Here is a 20,440-nt window from a genome sequence, read left to right on the forward strand (position 1 = left end):
CTACTAAAATAATGTACTAAATTCTAGTAAGTAACCTTACAAATTTTAGATAATAACCTGTAAATGTGACAGTGTGAGACAAAGCAAAAAAATAAATTTCAAAAGGATATAAAAAATGGACACCATGCCCACTCTTTGAACTTTAATATACCACTACTACTTCCACTGCATTTCCCAGACATTCCTTTCTGTGTGACCCATGCTGTGGAGAGACAAAGACTATATTCCAATGAAAAAACATCATATCCATTTTCTTTTCCACCCATGTATTTATTTAGCTGGACTTTCATCCACTAATATTATAGAGTTGTGAATCATGACCCTTAAAGTCATGGCTTCTTGGAAAAATATAATTGATTTTTTTTTTTTTTTTTTTGAGGAAGATTAGCCCTTAGCTAACATCTGCCGCCAATCCTCCTCCTTTTTTGTTTTTTTGCTGAGGAATACTGGCCCTGAGCTAACAACTGTGCCCATCTTCCTCTACTTTATATGTGGGACGCCTGCCACAGCATGGCTTGAGCAGTGGTGCATAGGTCTGCACCCAGGATCCGAACCAGTGAGCCCCGGGCCACCAAAGCGGAGTGCACAAACTTAACCACTGTGCCACCAGGCCAGCCCTGATTTCTCCTTTTCATTTTAAGGATTTTACCGCTCAACACCAAGGGAGCAAAGGAAGCCCCTCCAATAGCTCTGCCCTCCAGTCCTGACAGACATCGTCACAGGACTGGAACACTCTTCCCCAGTAAGCCCAGACCAGCCTCAGAATCCAACCCACATAGCCCCCAACGGCCCCTGCCAGCCAAGCAGTTTGCCATGACAGGAGAAAACGAGCACCTTCTCTGCTCTACCTGAGACAGGAAGGGCGTCCTGAGCTCTCTGAAGCTCTGCAAGGTGACAAAGGCGTGAACTAACAAAGGCATGTGAATCTTAAACTTCTCATTTTATGGCTCATATGCTGTCATTCTTCATAGATCCAGTCAAATTTTTTCAAAACAATTCATTATAAACTCAATATTCTTTAAAAACTTTGATGCTGTGACAGTGCAAACAGCATTCATTTTATTGCTCAACTTCGGCATGGGCACATACATAGTTAATTTTTAAAAACCATTTATACAGATGTTATTGATAAAGCTCATGTAACAACTGAGTGAAAATACAAAGAATATCAAAGCTAAAACACTCTGTAATAAATACAAATACAATGAAAATGATAAAACTTTGTAAAGTCAGTTTGAGAGAAGGAAGAATATTACATTAAGTGAACTAATTACATCTAGAAACAGAACAACTCAGCATTTGGTACAACCATCACCCTAACATGAGAACATTAAATACCACAAAGGCCCCACTGACGCGCTAAGCTGACAACGGAAGCAGGAGCTGCTCTTACCACACTGTAAAGATGCCCGGACCATCCCTAACTCCATCAGTGCAGCCAGTTCAATGCACCAGACGGTCATGCAGACTTAGTGTTGTAAAATAAAGCAAAGGACATTGTAATTTTAAAAGAAAGGAAACTTGTGCTCTGGACTGTAAATACAAGAAAAAAACAAAAGACTTGGTAAAAATAAAACCCATTCAGGGCAACAAACTATGTGCAAAACAAAATGTACACTATACACAGCACTATTGAAACACTCTTTACATCAAGAACGAGACCCTCGGAAACAGAACTCACCTCTGTCCCGCCCGTGAGCTCTAAAGGGAAGCACTGTTCAGAGTTAAGCATTCGTGGTGGACAGGCAATGTATGGGAGGGTGACATCACGCATCGGAAATAACTAGGGGAAGGATCAGGAAAACCCAGTCAAGAGGGGCGTGTGGAAATAAATATTCACATTCAACGTGAGGTGCAAGTCCAAGGTTCAGGGACACACTGGGGGTTTGTTTGCTTAGCACCTATCTGGAAGTAATCAGGTAACAATTTTGAAAATGAAATATAAATCATCATGCTTTTATAAATTATGTTGGTGATACCAGAGACTGTTAGGGAGGGTAATTTATTTCTTTTAAAGCTCCATTAAGTCATTATTATAAAGTTAAAAAGGCACTCAAAAAGCGATGGTATTTGCCGGCATTATATTATACACTGTGACAGCAGCATTTCACTATCACCGCATCCGTCAGTTACGACGTCTCTGAAGCGTTCATCGTGTCCTTACTTTTACTGAAAGGCTGTAAGAGTAGGCACAATTACACTGCACTAGTGCTTTAAATAAGAGAGATGGACCTGCAACCAGTAGGTACTATTGTGAAAGCTGGAAACTACTGATAATCAAATCGTATAGAAACTTTCTCTGTACATTTCAAGATGTTCTTCAGTACTAAAGAATGTGGTAGGAAAACACAAAGTGTTTGGGAAGAAAAAGGTCAGAATAAGCACATTACCACTGCACAGTTACAATTATGACTAGCTTGCATGTAGCAGTCAAATTTGGATTAATGAAATAAATTTGAATACTTAGAAACTACACAAGTAGTTCTGAACATTTTTTTTAAGCAGCAAAATTTCCACTTCTTTTATCCCACCTATCCCCCTGCCTTCCATGAAAGCTTACTTGGAATCCCAATATATAAAAGAGAAAACCTGGCGCTGCTCTGGGTCAAGGGAGTGGGGGTGGGGAGTTAGAGGCCCCCGCTCAAATACCAACTAGGCCTTCCCTCTCCTTCTCTTTGTCCTTCCTCTCTTAAACCAGTACTTCTGAGGCACCCCTGAAGAACCTCCTGGCTCCAAGAACACAGACTGAAAACCAGTCCGTCAAATGAAAGAACACAAAGGGCCTATTCACTTGATAATTACGCCGCAAACTTAAACAAAGCTATCTCATCAAAATTTGCTATTCTTGATTTTACATCAATGTAAAAAAAAAAACAACAACAGAACAGTGTAGAGATTTCTGATGGCTGAATTTAAAACTCCACCCATGATTCCAAATTTCTCCAAACCCTCATTCCAGAATTTTGGTTGCCTTCTGGATCATGCAACGTGCCACACACCTTGAAAGCTCAATCTGGGTATTTCAAAATCAGATGCTGATCTCTTAACACCAAGGGAACTGGGATTCCCTTACTTCCAAAATTAACTCTTCTGTGTTAAAGTAATTTATACCATAGAGTCAGAGTCACTGTTCCTTTAGTAATCACAGCCCCTGCCTGCCCCATCACCCCCACTTCATTTTGTTGGGTAAAAGCAGGGTTTTCTAAACTTGCTAAATAATCTTTAGAGCAAAATTTTTCCTTTTTCATAATTTTAGCTGATTAAAATACCATGAGCAGCTCAAGAAAGATTCAGGATGGTTTACTTGAGAGAAACTTAGACCATAATTAAAATATAATATAAATTAGGTGCACTTGTCATAGGAGACTTTGGTTTACAGAAATAGAATATATATTAAAGATAAGCTGACCCAGCGAAAGAATGACAATCTTACCCCAGCCACGTGATTGGAGGAACTATATAAACGCAGTATTTCCATTTAAGATGAAAAGTCAATCCAAAATACCTGATCATACTGATTCAAGATTAAAAAATTAGGATTTCTTTTTAAGTCTCTTAAAAACAGGGAGCCCCTGAATGCATCTTATTATAGCAAATAAGCTACTAAGTTTAGACTAAATGGTTGCATTAGGAATTTGACAACCAAAATTATATAGCTGTATTCCAGGAAATTCATGCTTGAAAAATATAAAAAAGACGCACTTAGGCTAAGTTGAAACATATAATGCTTTTAGAATATAATGCTTTGCTATAGAAAAATGTTAATTAAACATGTAAATGGCTTAATTTTTTAAAGATAATGATTCTTTTAGCCAATTGTTTACAAAGGTAGAATAATTCAAAATAATTTTATTTTCTTTTCTTTTACAAAGAGCGAGTACAGGAGCTGTTCCAATCATGTGTTCAATCAAAATGCAACGTGACTTGTACCGACTGCTGAAGTTGTCTCGACGTTTGAGAGACTTGAAGTGTGTGAAGCGATCTGAGTAGATTACCTTGTATAAAAATAGTAGTAGTCTTTAAGTGTAGAATACTGCCTAACTCTGGAAATGCAGGAAAAGTCAGCATTCTTTAGGTTCAAGATATTAATTTTAAATAGCAGCTGAATGTGGCCTCATGGCAAAGCATAAAGACCTCTTTTTTCCTTGAAAAGGAATTTCAAAATTGTCCTTTCCCCTCACAGTGTCCTAAAATTTAAAGGGGGGAGGGCATTTTCCTGTGTTTCAGCATTCCTTGGAACTCTGCTGAAAGGAGGCTGTCGGTCGGGGGCATAAATAGAGTCCTGGGTAGGTCCTTGAAGTTCATTCCACAGCAAATCCACATGTTTCTTCGATGGCTGTTAGCAGCTTTTCATATAACTTTTCATAGCTTTCGTAAGGCGGAATGTCTATGCGATTGAAGCTGGAAATAAGCAAATCAGATTGTACACAGTTCACTCAAGTAACTGGCCGAGCAAGTGTCTACTGATGCAGCCACATCACTCTTTGTGTCACACAGAAAATTAAAAGAAAAAGGTTCTATTTCTCTAAAGTAGAGATTACCACTCTCAAGTTTTCCTACCAATTTCTGAATAATCTTAAATCACTTTAAAGAGTTGCTTATCATTCTTTTCAAAGGTCCATTTAGTAGTGAGGACAGTAAGTGAAAAGTCAAACCTGTTTGAAACGAACACCTACGTAGATGGACTGAGGAGAAAAAAGCAACAAAAATCACTTACCAAGTGTGGGCTTTGGGCAGGTTGTTAGTGCAGGCGTCAATCTGGTGGATGGTGAAGAGCCGCGGGCCCGCAGCACCTGCAGGAGAAGTCAGTACGGCTCAGACCGCTGCAGGCGCCTGTTAGTCTCCAAAGTCTCAGAACAAAACTGGTGCACAAACCACAGGGCCTAGGCACGGGGACACTGGTGACCACACGAGCTGCCAAAGGGCAGCAGGAAAAGAATCTGCGTTTTGAAAGCTGGAACTGACCTTAGATAAGGCTGGTTTCCTTAATATACCAGCATTTCAATTTGGAAAGTTCAGGATTGAAATCCTTTGCCAAGTTCTATCTTCTATACAAAAATCAATGTCCCAAAAGTATGAAAAGAAAAGTAAATGGGCAAATCCAAGACCAAATGCATATACATAGAGTCAAAAAGATGACAGCTTAATGCATATTCAGGTTTCATGACTCAAACTTGGCTGAGAGCAAAAGATGAGCAGTCTACAGAATAAATTTCAGTCAACATAAGACATCCCATACAAATGTATGCAGAAATACAACTCCACTTTATGCATCTGGGCTAGTGTGAGAATGATGAGTTCTCCAAATAGGGAAGGTAAGCACAACTCAAAGTATGCTTTCCCCGTGGACTCTGTACATATGTACCGTGGGCAACACTGTTGAATTATGGACCAGTCTTGCTTCATATATCCTCAGTCATCACCAGCAGCAGCAGCTTTGAAAATGAAGAGGTTCAGAGGTAAAGGAAGCAACTGCCAGCCAACGAAGCACAATCGTCAGCGAGATTACCAACTCGTCCCCACATTCAACGGCTAGTCCACGGAAAACATTCCTAAACACGGGATATGGCTGCACAGAAACGGCCTGATGCCATGCAATAGTTAAAGTGCTCTGACCAAACAAATGACTTCCACAGCTCATGCTGCCTCTTTCTATTAAAATAATAAAAAAGTACAGGGGAGAGGCATCTCTCCCTGCGGGTCAATGTTTCGCCAGATTGAGAGGTGAACATGGAAGCAAACAGACTTCCCCTGTAGGAAGGTGCAGCAGACTTTAAAAGCAAGGTGACCAGAAAAGAAAAGGCAGAGCCTCACCACAGACAGTCTCTAACATGCGGCACTCACTACAACCACAGAGAACCCCAGCAGAAAAGGCTCTGGGGAGGGGAACGGAGGAAGGAAGGAGAAGAAGGCGTCAAGACAGTTACAGATAAGAAACAGAGCAAAAGACAACCTGCTTATCAGCACGTGTTTGGTAAACTATCTGTATAAACCAAATACTGATTCCCTCCCCCAATCATGTGGTGCCACATCGTCAGTCCCTCTGGGTTTTTACCTTGTAAAGCTTTGAAGCCCTGCAGAGGCACTCTGGACGATCCTGTCACAAACTGAAGTAACCGTGCTCGTCGTTCCTCATCAAAAAACTCCACAGCTTTCCAGAACCACTTGACGACATTGCTGTCTGGTGTACAGTGTTTTAACCGGGTGTTTACCTTCCAGTCATTAACGTCTATCTTTCCAAGTCCACAAATAATGAGCTGTTAAAATATTGCACAAATATGAGCCAGTGGAAACCCAAGTTAAGCCAAAAATTCCTCAAAACAGAACTTTAGATTTGCGGTATTGGCTCTCATATGGTGGTTCTTAATCAAGGATACACATCAGGATCATTGCAAAGTTTTTCAAAATACACACACCAGGTCCTATAATCAGAGATTTTAATTCTGAGAGTCTGGGGAGATAGTAATCTGCATTTTAAAAACTTCCACAGGTCCCTACTCACTGCAGGTTCCCTACCCAGGGTCTGAGAAGCACCTCTGTGACGGAAGTGACAAGATGAAAGTTTCCTAATTTCATAGAATTCTAAACTTTTTTTAATGGACAGAAACTAGACTCAAAGAGTAAATACACTTTATGCATGGCTTCCCCAAGACCTGCATCATATTATTCTGGTTTCAACACTTAGTAGCTTTGGGATTTCGGAATTCAGTTCACGTCCCTTAGCCAGCAGTTTCTTCTGCTGTGATATGGTAGGAACACCTATTTCACCACATCCTCTGAAAGCAACCAACAATGCACAGGAACCCAAGAAATGTTCACTGAATGAGTGACACAATCTGCTTGATAATCTCAAAGTTGTGTCAAGGGACAAAAAACATGAGTGCACGGATACAGAGCTCTGCTTGGCATCCTGATGCAGGGGCAGTACAGATGAACTGTACCCACATCAGTCTAATACTATGAATATTCACATCTCCTGAGGGCCCAAGACTAACTCATCTGACTAACGTGTTTACAACGGTGAATTATGATTGTAGTGTAAAACATACCGTAACTTGCAAATCCTACATTTTATAATTAATTCTTAATATTAACCCAGTATAACACTAAAATATATACCTATGTTTTTAGTAAAAGTTTAATTTCATTAGCAGTAGCAACTATACAATGAACCGTAACCCTACTGAATAAAATCTCCAACAAGGCTTCTACAGAGTTCTGAAAAGATCACTGAATCACAGCCACACTGAGCAGGAAAGTGGTTATCCAAAGGACAGAGATGTACTTGTAACACAAAAGACACCTCCCTAAATTCTTTTCTTTAGAGGCGTGGTAATTTTAGGGCCATGCTCCTCATCCAGTGTATGAACAGATGAAAATGCGCTGTATTTCAGCTTTATTGCCATTCCTGCTCACTTTTCTTCCTCCTTTGGACTGCATCCTTCTGGCCACGTCATCATTAAATAGTTCAATCATAAAAGGAATGAGGATGGGAGCAATCTTTTTAGATTTGTTTACTAACAAGTCTGTTAAGGATTTAGTTAGAAAGGACATTGAAGTTAATGAATAAAATCATGTTTTACATTATTTGTAGACTTCAAATATTTATGCTATCCCTAGCCACTAATTAAACTTGGGACCTCTGGTAGAATAAAACCTTGTTGTTTTTGCAAACTACTTCAGTGAAAATTCAGATGTATTTCTTAAAGGTCTTAATTATAAAACTAGACCTAAGGTGGTTTAAGGGCCAGCTTTAAAAGAAAACAAAAAATGGTTAACTGTTTATTACAGCTACAGTTAGTAATGAAATGTTTCCAAAGAGACTGAGGATGTTTAAATACAGTTTACCCTAAGCGTTTAAATTTTTCTTCTATGATCTTATCTACCAAATGCTTGTTGCAAATCTTACTGTAAATCCAATTGAGCCCAGGCTTTTATTCCAAATAAATTTCCATATGGTGGAGACCAATTAATGAAGTTTTAGTTAACTAAATCAATAACCACTTAATTAGGGAAAAGGAAACAACTCTGGAAGGATGTACACAGAAGACATGAAATCTGTTGAAAACAAGAAAGGATAATTTGGAAAAATTAATTAAGAATGTTCACAATATAAGAGAGTGCTTACTGTAGAAATTCCAAAGCATGAAAGGCTTTTCCGAAGCACGAAAGACTTTTTCTGTGAATAAGGATTCTCACAGCATTGCACCATAAAACTTCAAAACCACCAGGAAAACAACTTTCTTCTAAAACTGAGTAACAGAAAATTCCTAAGCTTTCCTTGTTACACTAGAAGATGTCATGACATGAACACACTGACCTCTAACTCCTTCTCATCAAATGTCTTCAGCAGATGCTGTGGAATTACTTCATTAAATCCCTTCTGTAGAGCGAGGAATTGCGCCTCAATGCCTCGTAAGAATCTCCAGTTCACATAGAGCCTGTAAACATTGGGCAGCGGTTTCATATGATCAAATATATTCAGACTTGGCTATTACTAGCCTGTCCACTCTAGCACAACTGCATTTTACAAGCATCTAGCATTAAGAATTTAGTCCAAAGTCTAAAAGAATCTCGGATTACTAAGGGTAGATGGCTCCTGAGCTGTGAGGCAGCTCACCGTACATTTTGAAAGTAACCATCCACTAACAAAAGCAGCATCAATAAAGGAACTCTTCGAATCAGAGAAACTCCTAGTAAAGTGGAAGTCGGCCAGAGGTTAGGTGGGTCTGAATTTAAAATCTGAATGAAAGTTCTTTCTAAACTTCTAACATGCATGCCAATAACCAGGAAAAACAGCCCATTCAACCAAAAAATGACTTTTTTGGTTTCACTTGAAAACACAACCTGAATGTGTTCAGTGTTTTGTTTATATTTTGGGGGCAGCATATCAGGGAAGACGAGGTAAAGAGAATCCTCACATCCAAAATGATAAGAAATAGTAAAAGACAATAGCAAGCACTTTTTGAGGAAATACTCATTGTTCCCTAGAGGCTTTACAAACCCTGGAAGATGTCATTTTACCAACAAAAAGTACACTAAACTACAGCTGATGTGTAGCTTTACTTATACTTTTCACTTGGACTTAAAATTTGTAAGTGAATTGCTTTTTTTAAAATCTTATTTACCCAGGAAAACGTCTCACAAATCTCAGAACAGTTACTATTCATCTTCCAAATCTGTAAACATTTCCTTTTCCAAACTTGGAGAAATAGTTCTCTGCTTTAAAAAATAAGTTACTTAATATAATATCCTTTGGGGGACCTCATTTTTGTTTGTTTAAGGGGACAGCAAAAGTGCACATCTTTAAAAAGTTTTTCTTGGTAATTTTTTTTTTTTTAGGAAGATTAGCTCTGAGCTAACTGCTGCCAATCCTTTTTTTTTTTGGCTGAAGAAGACTGGCCCTGAGCTAACATCCATGCCCATCTTCCTCTCCTTTTTTTTTTTTTAACATGTGGGATGCCTACCACAGCATGGCTTGCCAAGCGGTGCCATATCGGCACCTGGGATCCGAACTGGTGAACTCTGGGCCACCAAAGCAGAACATGCACACTTAACAGCTGCACCACTGGGCTGGCCCCTGTAATTTTTTTTTTAAATCTCAAAACTGTATTTGGTAAGGGATACTTACTGTGTGTTGTAAACAAAACTGAATCCTGGAGAATGGGACTAGGAACTGAGTAGTGCACACGGGATGTGGACAACACTACTAAAATTCAGGAAATTCCTATTCATTTATGTTTTAATTAGAAATGTAATACATGCTTATTATATATAAAAATAAAAATCAAAGATTAAATGTGAAGCAAGAGTAAAATCTGAAAGTCCATTCTTCTATCCCCTTTTCCCTTTCAAGTTCCAGGGCCACCACCTCCAACCTCCACTCCCTCATCCTAGGCAAACACTTTATTTGGCAGGGAGCTTTCCTGAACATCTTTCAAATAATTATCAAACAACAACACAGACTTTGTTCCTACGTTATTCTTCTAAGACTTGCCTTTTAAATCTGAGAGCTTATGCAGAGTTTCTCTTTCTTTTTTTTTAAATATCCACCTAATATTCTGTTGAATGTATGTATTTATCATTATCCTCTAAAAACATTTTAGCTGTTTTCCATTTTTTTTACAAATAATATTTAATTGAACATCTTCATTCACATTTCTTTAATTATATATGTGTTTCTGTAAAACAGATTCCTAGAAACGGCGCTGCTAGTTAACAGGCAGGTGCATTTCCACTTTGGCAGCTGTTATCAAATTGCTTTCCAAAAAAGCTACACCAGTGTCCACTCCCTTCAACAGTCCATGAGAAAGTTTTAGCCAATAAGTGTTGGGGACATAACCTATACAAAAGAGTAGAGCGCGCATGTTTCTGTGTACATACGGTGACGTTCAAACTCCTAAATACGACTACCATAGTTTATGTTTAGAAGAACTGTAGTTACCATAAGCCAAATGATCTAACCCAACACTTCTAAATTCGTCAATCAACAGGTGATTGTATAAAATCTGAAGAACATTTTCTTATATTTATCCCTTAAACTCACAATGTGCTTATTTATCAACAGGATTAAGTGCTTCTGTATTGCTAGCTGTGGTAGCTACACTCCACATGGCCCTGGTCTTCATGCCTTTGTACAGCCCCTACCCAACAGTGAACCTGGGCTGGCATGTGACACTTTAACCAAAAGAATACAGCAGAAGTGATGTTGGACAGTTCCTGACTTAGGCCTTAAAGAGATTCGACAGCCTCTGATTTTGTACTCTGGAAAACCAGCCACCCCATAAGAAGTCTGGCCATCTTGCTGGGGGGAGAGAGGCCATGGGGAGAGTGAGAGGCCTCTGATACAAAATGAGGGTAACCAAGGAACCCAGCGAACAGTGAGAATTAGGCCTCAGATGGTGACTGAGTGGCCCTTCCAGCCAACCAGCCCCCAGCTGTTTGAGCCATCCTCACAGAAGCATCAGACAGGTGAGCAAAGAGGTCAGTTTGACATTTCACTCCCAGCTGACACCACATGGAGGAGCAGTGTGCTATCCCTGTTGTTCTCTATCCAAATTACTGACTCAGGGAATTGTGAAAAATAATAAAGTGGTGGCTCTTTTTAATTTGCTAAATTCTTTTTTTTGTTTTTTAAGCTTGGCGCCTGACCTAACATCTGTTGCCAATCTTTTTTTTTCTTCTTCTTCTCCCTAAAGACCCCCAGTACACAGCTGTATATTCTAGTTGTGAGTGCCAGCAGGCCATGATGAGTGGTGCCATGTCCGCGCCCAGGATCCGAACCGGTGAAACCCTGGGCCGCCAAAGCGGAGTGCATGAACTTAACCACTAAGCCACAGGGCCGGCCCCCACTAAATTCTGTGGAAGCCGCTTTTGTAGTGATAATTAACACTACCTAAATACTTAAATATTTTTCCCTACTGTCATTCTAGAACATTAAAACAGTTCTCAGGCTTGAGAACACGTAAGTGTTTACCTGACATATTCTTTTTTATTTTCTTCAGTAACAGGGATACTCTTGCCATTTGGTTTAAGTTCATGCTGAATAATTTCACCATATGCGTTATGTTCAACACAGAAGGTATGGTCCAAAACACCTGTAATATCATTCTCACTAGAAAGGAAAGAGAGGGAAAGATGCTTAACTGGAAAATCTAAAATACAGATCCTATGGATGTATCAATTGGTGAGACAGATCAAACTAAGATAGTTTTAGGACATGTCAAATATAAAGTCAGACTCCTCTTCCCAGTGCTCATGCTGCCACATCTCCTAGTTCCTGGACAGAAGAGTCAAAGAGCTTTAACATTCATAAACGCAGGGGACATTTCACCTCCTCAGTAATGAGAAAGAGCCCTGGCCAAAGCTGGGCTTTACCTAGGGAAACTGCAGTTATGTTTGGCATTCAGATAAGAGGCCTTACTAGATCTGGGTACCCCTAAGTGACCAAACGCCTGAGGGTCCCCAGTGAGAAAGCCACTCGTCTATTTGGCAAAAATAAGTGTGGCCAATATATCTTCATAAACTAAGGACCTCCTGCAAAACAGAACTTGTTCTTACAAATACTCTTTTAAAAGTGTGGTTTCAACAATCACCACTTGAGCAGGAATTTGCTATTCCAACACATGTAGGACTGGAATGGAACTCGCATCATATTGAGGAAATCATTATATAAAGTACTTTCTAAAATAAAATATACTAGGATTTTTTCCTTTTTAAAGTAATACCGCTCACTAACTTTTAGGAATTTGAAGTATATAGGACAGGAGTAGAAAGAGGGAATCTTATGTGGTCCTATCACTCAGATTATCACTCTTAGTATTTTCTGTGCATGTTTTTTAAATTAAAAAAAAAAGGACACTCATTTTGAAACGTGTCTTTTTTAAAAGCTCATATTCTAACTATAACAAACAGATACAGGACTCAATACATACAGAATCCACACTAAACTGTTATGCAGATCTGGATCAACTAACTCCATGTCATCCAAAGTAATTGACTTCCCAAGCAACTGCTTATAAAACGGCAACGTGAAACCACCATCAATGTAATGTCCATGAAACACTGCCATTCCCATTATTCGTCCAACAAAGTGGAAATACGATAAATGTTCCTGAAATTGAAAAGAGTTTATATAAACTCAAGTTAGACACTATCCAGGGATTTTTTAATAAAAATTAAATTTCTATGCAACATTAACCTATTTTTATAAGTATCAACTTATACTCTAATTTACAACTCTTTAAATGGAATAGCCTATCATATCAAAGCGCAATCATTAGGGAGAGTTTCTATAGGGCATGCTCAAGTTACTCTACATTGCTATAAAATATTACACCAGAGTCAACATCTCTCTCAAAGGGTACAGTCACTTTGCAAAATTTATCTTTAGAAATTAAGTCCAAACTACAGTCCCACTGTAGCTTTCATCAAATCACACACAGATTCTGTTCCCTTCCTCTCCTCTCAGCTCTTGCCGAGCTCCTTACAATCCTGGCTCTGTCATGGAAAAAAAGCTTTCAATCCCAAACCTACCACTTCTTTGACCTAAAAGAAATCGAACATCAAAATATCAGACATTTAAAGCACAGATTTGGTGTCTAACTTGGACCAGAGTCCTGATTCTGCCAGTTACTAGCTATGCACACTTGGGCAAATTATAACCCCTGTAGGACTAATTTTCCACATCTGGATAAAGGAAGGTTAACCATAGTATCTGAAAAGTATCTTGAGATGATGAAACCCACAGCACTAGACCTGGCATACAGTAAACACTCAACAAACATGGGTTGTTATAACTACAGTGGCAGTAATGGACTCCCCACACAGAACCTTCACCTAAATATCTTCCCTTTATAAAGGATTCCCTGCAATGAATCTAACATTTCTACCACGTTTGGATAGATATGGTCTTTCATGATAAGTTTTGTTAGTTGGATATTTGTATTTTAAACTTCTCTTACTTCTCTATGCAATAAGTAATCTTTTAACTCATCTTTAAACCTCCCTTTTATCTAAAAAATATCTTTTGTTTCTTTTTAAAAAATAATACACATTCACTACAAAATACTCAGAAAATATAGACAAGTGAAAAAGAAAAAAATCACCCATAATCTAATACCCAGAGATAACTACCACCAACATCATAGTGTAGAGCCTTTCAATGTTTACACACATATTTACCAAAATTCTATTGTACTATTTTGAAACCTCCTTTCACCTAATAGGTCATGAACATCTTTACATGTCATTAGCTGTTTTCCCACAATGTCATTTTAGTGGTTGTATAAAATATGCCCTTGTATGGAAAGATAATAGAAATAATACAAAAACAGCAAATTAATAATAGCTGCTAACTTTTTTGCTTAATAATACATAATAGGGTTAAAAATGTATAGCTCTGTGCTTAATACTTAATGTGCAGGGTCCCATTTAATTGTCACAACCCTTCTCTGAGGTACAAACTATACGTATTATTATTAGCAATGTTAAAATTGAGGCTTAAATCAATGAATTTGCCTAAGGTCACAAAGCTAGTAAGTCATGGGACCAGAATATGACCTCAGGTCTTTCTAATTCCAGAATCTATGCTCTTAACCATTACTGTCATTCTGCTTCACGTCATAATTAATCACCTCCCCTCTTCTGGACAACGACGTTGATTTCAGTTGGGGCTGCTACAAACAATGATGCACTAAACAGATGCACATATCCACAATTGTCTACTTGGGAAAATCTCCTAGAGGAGGAATTGTTGAGTGGAAGGGTGGGACTAGGACAAGGACAGTAATCCTATGTCATCAACTACATTGACATTTAAAGCACTGGAGGTCACAAGTTACTTCATGTCATCATTGGCACCAATCCTACCGGATTAACTGCAGAATCAGGATTGATCTGCAAGGTATAGATATCATCTCTTGAATACTGGAAGAGGCCATAGTACGGATTCAACATTTCATGCGACAAGAGATATAACCACTCCCTAGAAAACAAGATGTGACAGAGGAACTATTTGTTAATGAATACATTTTTATTAATATACGTTATTAATCATTTCACCAAATAATTTTTAAAATAAAGTACTAACTGTAGTTATATAAGATCATAGCGAAAAATCTACCATGAGCAGAAAGCAAATGAAAACTCTTATTTTGTTATACTGAAGTTAATTCTCACTCAATTTTGGGCAATTTTATGACATTTTAGCATCAGAGAGTATAAAGATATTATCCAGAAGTGCCACTACTCATCAGATGTGCAGCCCAGTGGTCTGTCACTTTTACTTGCTAAATAAGTCTGTAATCCATGGTAAATAAAAGATAAAGGGAAGAATACGATTTTACTTCCAAACGTCCATGTGATCTATACTATCCTACTCTGCCCCTATCATGGCAGATTTATACTAGTTTATATAGATATATAATATAGCATTAATTTACTCTCACTTAGATGAGGGTGTGTTTTGTTGTGGGTATTGTTTTAGTAAGGAAATTTCATTATCCATTTCATCATCTTTTTTGTGTAAATCCTAAAATAGACCATGAGAAAAATATAAGAGGGGGGCCAGCCTGGTGGCATAGTGGTTAAGTTCGCACACTCCACTTGGGCAGCTTGGGGTTTGCAGGTTTGGATCCCAGGTGCAGACCTACACACCGGTCATCAAGCCATGCTGTGGAAGCATCCCACATACAAAACAGAGGAAAACTGGCATAGATGTGAGCTCAGGGCCAATCTTCCTCACCAAAAATATTAAAAAAACAAGTGGTCAGAGATTGCAAGGCATTTGGTATAGGTAGGAACACAAGGGCAAGCGTTTTTAGGGGGATATTCCTATCACTTCTTGTTTTCAAGTGAACATCAATGTTTTTTAAAACCTCATAATAAATAGTACTATCACATTAAACTTATTAAATCCTTTATATTTTTTCAAAGCATAGAAGATAACTTGCTATTCATTTTGGTGAAACTGAAATAAAATCACTAGTCCAGGACTTAAGAAGATGTAGTTCTAGTCTCAAGTCTTGTCATTCCTCAGGAAAGGTTTTAAGTGATATGTTCTGATATTACAGATTAAACAGATTGAATAATGTATTTTTAGAAAATGCAGTGACACACTATTAAAAAGTAGTTAAAGGAAAATATTTCAAAGTTTTATAACATGAATCTAAATCAAATCACTACCATTACTCTCGAGATTAAGAAAAGTGAGGTCTCTACGTAAGCAACCTTCCCAACACACATAATGCTCACCTGACATTGATGTGTCTCATATGCTTTTTATGCATATTTTTTATTGAGTCAATGATAGGTTACAATCTTGTGAAATTTCAGTTGTACATTAATGTTTGTCAGTCGTGTTGTAGGTGCACTGCTTCACCTTTTGTGCCCACCCCCCACCCCACCTTTCCCCTGGTAGCCACTAATCTGTTCTCTTTGTCCACATTTTTAAACGCCTCATGAGTGGAGTCATACAGAGATTATCTTTCTCTAACTGGCTTATTTCACTTAACATAATTCCCTCAAGGTCCATCCATGTTATTGCAAATGGAATGATTTTGTTCTGTTTCACAGCTGAGTAGTATTCCATTGTATATATATACCACATCTTCTTTATCCATTCATCTGTTGATGGGCACTTAGGTTGCTTCCATGTCTTGGCTATTGTAAATAATGCTGCAATGAACATTGGGGTGCATAGGACTTTTGGAATTGCTGACTTCAAGCTCTTTGGATAGATACGCATTTTTTTTTTTTAAAGAAAATCCAAATTTTTCTTTTGTTTCACCAAGTATTTGTAACATACAGAAGAGCAGAACCCAATTACTTTTGGGTTCTACTATGGAATAAAGATTAGAAAAAGCAGTTCACTGCCATAGCCCATTTAGTCTGCCCAAACCCTGACGGTAGTGAGGTTAAGAAATAAACAACAAATAACTGACTACTTATACATGTAATTACAGCATTTAGATTCCATCAGCAGATAATTTAAAAGTTTTCCCAACAAGCATTCAAAATCTAGTTATGAGTACACCAGAAGAATTGCACAAAGAAACTATCAAGTCCTAAGTATTATGTACAAATGATCGATTCTAAAAATCCAAACTAAAGTAACTATCCATTTGTTGGTAAAAAGGTCACAGAAGGAAAATAAGGCTACAGGTAAAAACAAGTAATGCTAAATAACAATTATGGGACTTGGTAGAAACAGAAATTTAATTTAGGCTGGATTTAGATTAGGGGGAGCAGAATTATCATGATGGCGCTTAGAACGTTTCAATACAGAACCTATGATGCTTCTGCTACATTTATAAAAGTGAATTCTCACACCTGGAAAAAAAATTACTTGATGTATGAATGTAGCAGAAGCATACAGCTTCTGTAGTGAAACGTTTTAAGGACCATTTATGATATATACATATACATACATACAAACATTCCTTTAACAAGGTTAAAAAGCATGACAATGGAAGCAAAGGGAAACAGCATTCAGTTTAGAAAACATGTCATTAAAGTCTCAAGATGTTCCTGACAACGTAAAGCTGAAGGAATAACGTGTATTAAAGGAGGCAGATGGAGAAAATATAGGGCCTGCAGGTCCTACCAAGACTCCATGTAGGGTTGCAGCTACATTTCAGAGAAAGTCTCACTGGGCTATATGATCCATTAGGGAGTTCTCACATACTCGTCTGTGGTAGTACTATCCTAACATCATTATGAATGTATCTATTAGAATATCCTCTGTATTGCAAACTTTAGGGAATATTATTCTAGAAAATAAATATCAATGAGAAGGTTATACCACAGGAGATATCTTAAATTTTTTAAGTATAAAGATCCATATGTCATTTATTGATGAGCAAGTCTTCACCTGGCAACCCCTCCATAGTCAAGGCCTTCTTCTCCACGAAATTTTATCATTAATCGCTTCCAGAGATCTTTTGGTCTCATTTTCATGACCTGTCGATATGATTCCTGAAAAAAAAATTGAATATAATACTATTACTAGGGGCTTTTAACCTGTTATTTAAACTCTCCCTACCACTCCACCTATAAAACATTTTTATTTAAATAAGGTGAAATGTGTTCAACAATCAAATCAATGGATAATCTCCAAGTGTTTGAAACCTCATGGAACTTCTAAAAACAAAATGGATATAGCTTCATACTACTGAAACCAATTCATTTGATAAATATTAAAAGCCTACTAGTTGCAAAAATCCATATTTAAGTTTTATGAACTACAGTAATGATTCCACTCACATTAAAAACAAAATCTGATGGAAGTACCAACTCTTTAAAAGTTGGTTGACCTAATTCTAGGTCATAGGCACCAGTAGAAAGCAAAGGTAAGAAAAAAAGTTTCAAAAGAATGTGAGTAATCATTAATGTCATCTTCATTAAATTGACAACTTTATACTACTTTAAAATACAAACGACTGACCACAAACAAAACTGTTTCAGAACTGTTCTGAGAGACAAAAGTTCATCCTTTGGGAAAAAGATGATCAAGTCTCCAAACAGCCTGCCCAGGAATCCTCTAATGAGTGGGAAAGCCTCCCTTGGACCTCTGCCACTCATTATGTAAGAACTGTGCAGCTGATAGCAGGGCCATAAAATCCAAAGAGAAAGGAATATACGAGAAAGGAAGATTTTCAATAAATCAAAGAAGTAGTCTACTAATAATTAAACAAAGTCATTTTCTGATTTATGAGTCCTTTACACCTTTTGGAAAATTAGAAAGTAAGGGATGGATAATATTTGTGGCCTTTTAAAATTCATTAACAAATAAGTACTTGAAATGCAGAGACCAAGCTGAACCAACTGAAACATCTCACACTCTTCATCCCATTTAAATGTTGATCTTATATATTAAATCTTTCTGATATTATTGTTTTTACTCCCCACGATTAAAAAAGAAATTAATGAAAACTCTTCCATTCTAAAGATATGTAAGTCCCAGAAATATTCTTGGAAAACAGAGTAAAACACTGAAATTTAATTTTTCTCTATAAGACTTGTAAGTTTACCTCAAAAATCTCTTCCCTGGAAACTTCAATGCGGCAATGGCCAGCCTGAGGCTGTTGTTGGGAGAGCTCTTGCCGTAAAATTTTCAGTTTTTGAACCAGATCTCGCTTGTATCGTGGGACAGTCAGACACTCTGTGTCATCAGGACATAACGATACCACTTGCTGTTGCTGTTGGTCTTTCAATTGGTTCTGCCGACTAAAAGTAAACAGAAATATTAAAGTATTTTAAGTACAAAAGACTGCTATTAGATGGTTAAAATACATCATACTATGAAACAAGTCTAGCTATATCATTTCCAGGCCTTATTATATTCTTGGCTTGACATTTTTGACAACAATAAACTCTCTCCAAAGTTTCTCAGAATCCATATGAATTTATGGAATTGGATAATGGAATTTTATCCATAAAGCTTTATACAGCTACTGAGAAGAAATGTCTCAAATACCACTTCCATTTTCTTTTGCATAGTTTACCATCACCCATTTTAAAATTCAGGCATATGCCAAACCCTATGCCTGTTATCTAGAGCCTGTCTCTCTGGAAGAAACAAACATTTGAGCTAGCAGCTTGGCAGGGACTCCTCCTATACACACTACCGTCTAGACCACAAGAATGTGGGAGGTCACGTGTAAGTTACCGGCACAGAGTAATGAGCACTTTACAAACAAGTCTAAAAGCTTTATACAATGACTACTTTTCTTTTTATTATGGCAAAATATATACAACATAAATAATAATCTCCCAAGTATAGGAGAAATATAATAATAATTTTTAAAAGTCACATTGCCTAGAGATATTTTTCTTGTCCTGGAAAAAACACTGTAAGTTGCATCTAAGAATTTTTTTAAAGAACCTTATGATATAATGAACTTACTAATTCCAATCAATTACAGGAAATAAAAAGTCAGATAATTCACTACTGATGTCTATGCAGACACCGAGTGATTCAGTTGGAGTTTAATTTGATACACAACAGATAAGAGCACAATCTCCTGACCTACGGGTAAAGGGCAATAAAGCTGTGATGAAATAAAGAACAACCTCCTCTTCTCTAACAGATCACCCAAGCTTACTTTACATATAGTGATTCTTATGTACCAGGCCAAATTTTATACCTAAACATAAAACTATGCAGAGAAAAGGCAGCTTTAGTGAAATTACAAGTCACTAGTTACTGTTCTCACAAACATTATAATAAAGGGTTTTTTTTTAATACACACACACATAAACAAAATCAAAACAGAATATTAGAAAATACTCCCTAGTGTATTAATCCTATGCAAAAAAAAAAAAAAATGAACTTGGACATACCTTACACTAGATACAAAAATTTAACTCAAAATCCATCAGAGATCTCAATGTAAAACCTAAAGCCATAAAACTTCTGAAACTTTTTAATGACTTGTGTTAGGCAAAGATTTCTTAGATAAGACACCAAAAGCACAATCCACAAAAGAACAAATGGATCAACTGAACTTCATCAAAATTTCAAAGAAAACTTCTGCTCTTCAAAAGACACTGTTAAGAAATTGAAAAGACAAGTCACGGACTAGGAGAAAATCTTCCCAAAGCATATATCTGAAATAGGACTTGTATCTCAAATTATCTAAAGAATTCTCAAAATTAAAAAATTAAAAAAAACTCACTTTTTTAAAAAAGGAGGCAAAAAATTTCACCAAAGAAGTTATACAGATGGCAAATAAGCACATGAAAAGATGCGCAACATTATTAGTTACTAGAGAAATGCAAATTAAAACTACAGAGAGATACCACTGTACACCTATTAGAATGTCTAGAATTAATAAGATTAACTATACCAAATGTTCAGCAAGGATGTGGAGCAACTACAACTCTCATACACTGCTGGTGGGAATGTCAAATGGTACAAGCACTTTGAAAAACAATCTGC

At 37.3% G+C, this 20,440-nt stretch overlaps 1 protein-coding gene across 3 annotated transcripts in view; it reads right to left on the reverse strand.

Moving 5' to 3' along the window:
* Positions 1-3,816: 3,816 nt before the first annotated feature.
* The window catches only part of SMURF2 (SMAD specific E3 ubiquitin protein ligase 2), a 112,370-nt gene continuing 95,746 nt past the window's right edge, over positions 3,817-20,440 (reverse strand). For all 3 annotated transcript variants that reach the window (XM_046675669.1, XM_046675667.1, XM_046675668.1), the window contains 9 exons: positions 18,531-18,726; positions 17,372-17,475; positions 14,371-14,485; positions 12,435-12,613; positions 11,477-11,614; positions 8,321-8,441; positions 6,056-6,257; positions 4,718-4,793; positions 3,817-4,401 (listed from right to left, as the gene is read on the reverse strand). In XM_046675669.1, coding sequence (XP_046531625.1) covers positions 4,302-4,401; positions 4,718-4,793; positions 6,056-6,257; positions 8,321-8,441; positions 11,477-11,614; positions 12,435-12,613; positions 14,371-14,485; positions 17,372-17,475; positions 18,531-18,726 — 1,231 coding nt within the window. In that variant the 3' untranslated portion in view covers positions 3,817-4,301. The remainder of the gene's footprint in view (positions 4,402-4,717; positions 4,794-6,055; positions 6,258-8,320; positions 8,442-11,476; positions 11,615-12,434; positions 12,614-14,370; positions 14,486-17,371; positions 17,476-18,530; positions 18,727-20,440) is intronic.

Source organism: Equus quagga, chromosome 11, assembly GCF_021613505.1.
Source record: "Equus quagga isolate Etosha38 chromosome 11, UCLA_HA_Equagga_1.0, whole genome shotgun sequence".
Lineage (NCBI taxonomy): Eukaryota > Metazoa > Chordata > Mammalia > Perissodactyla > Equidae > Equus > Equus quagga.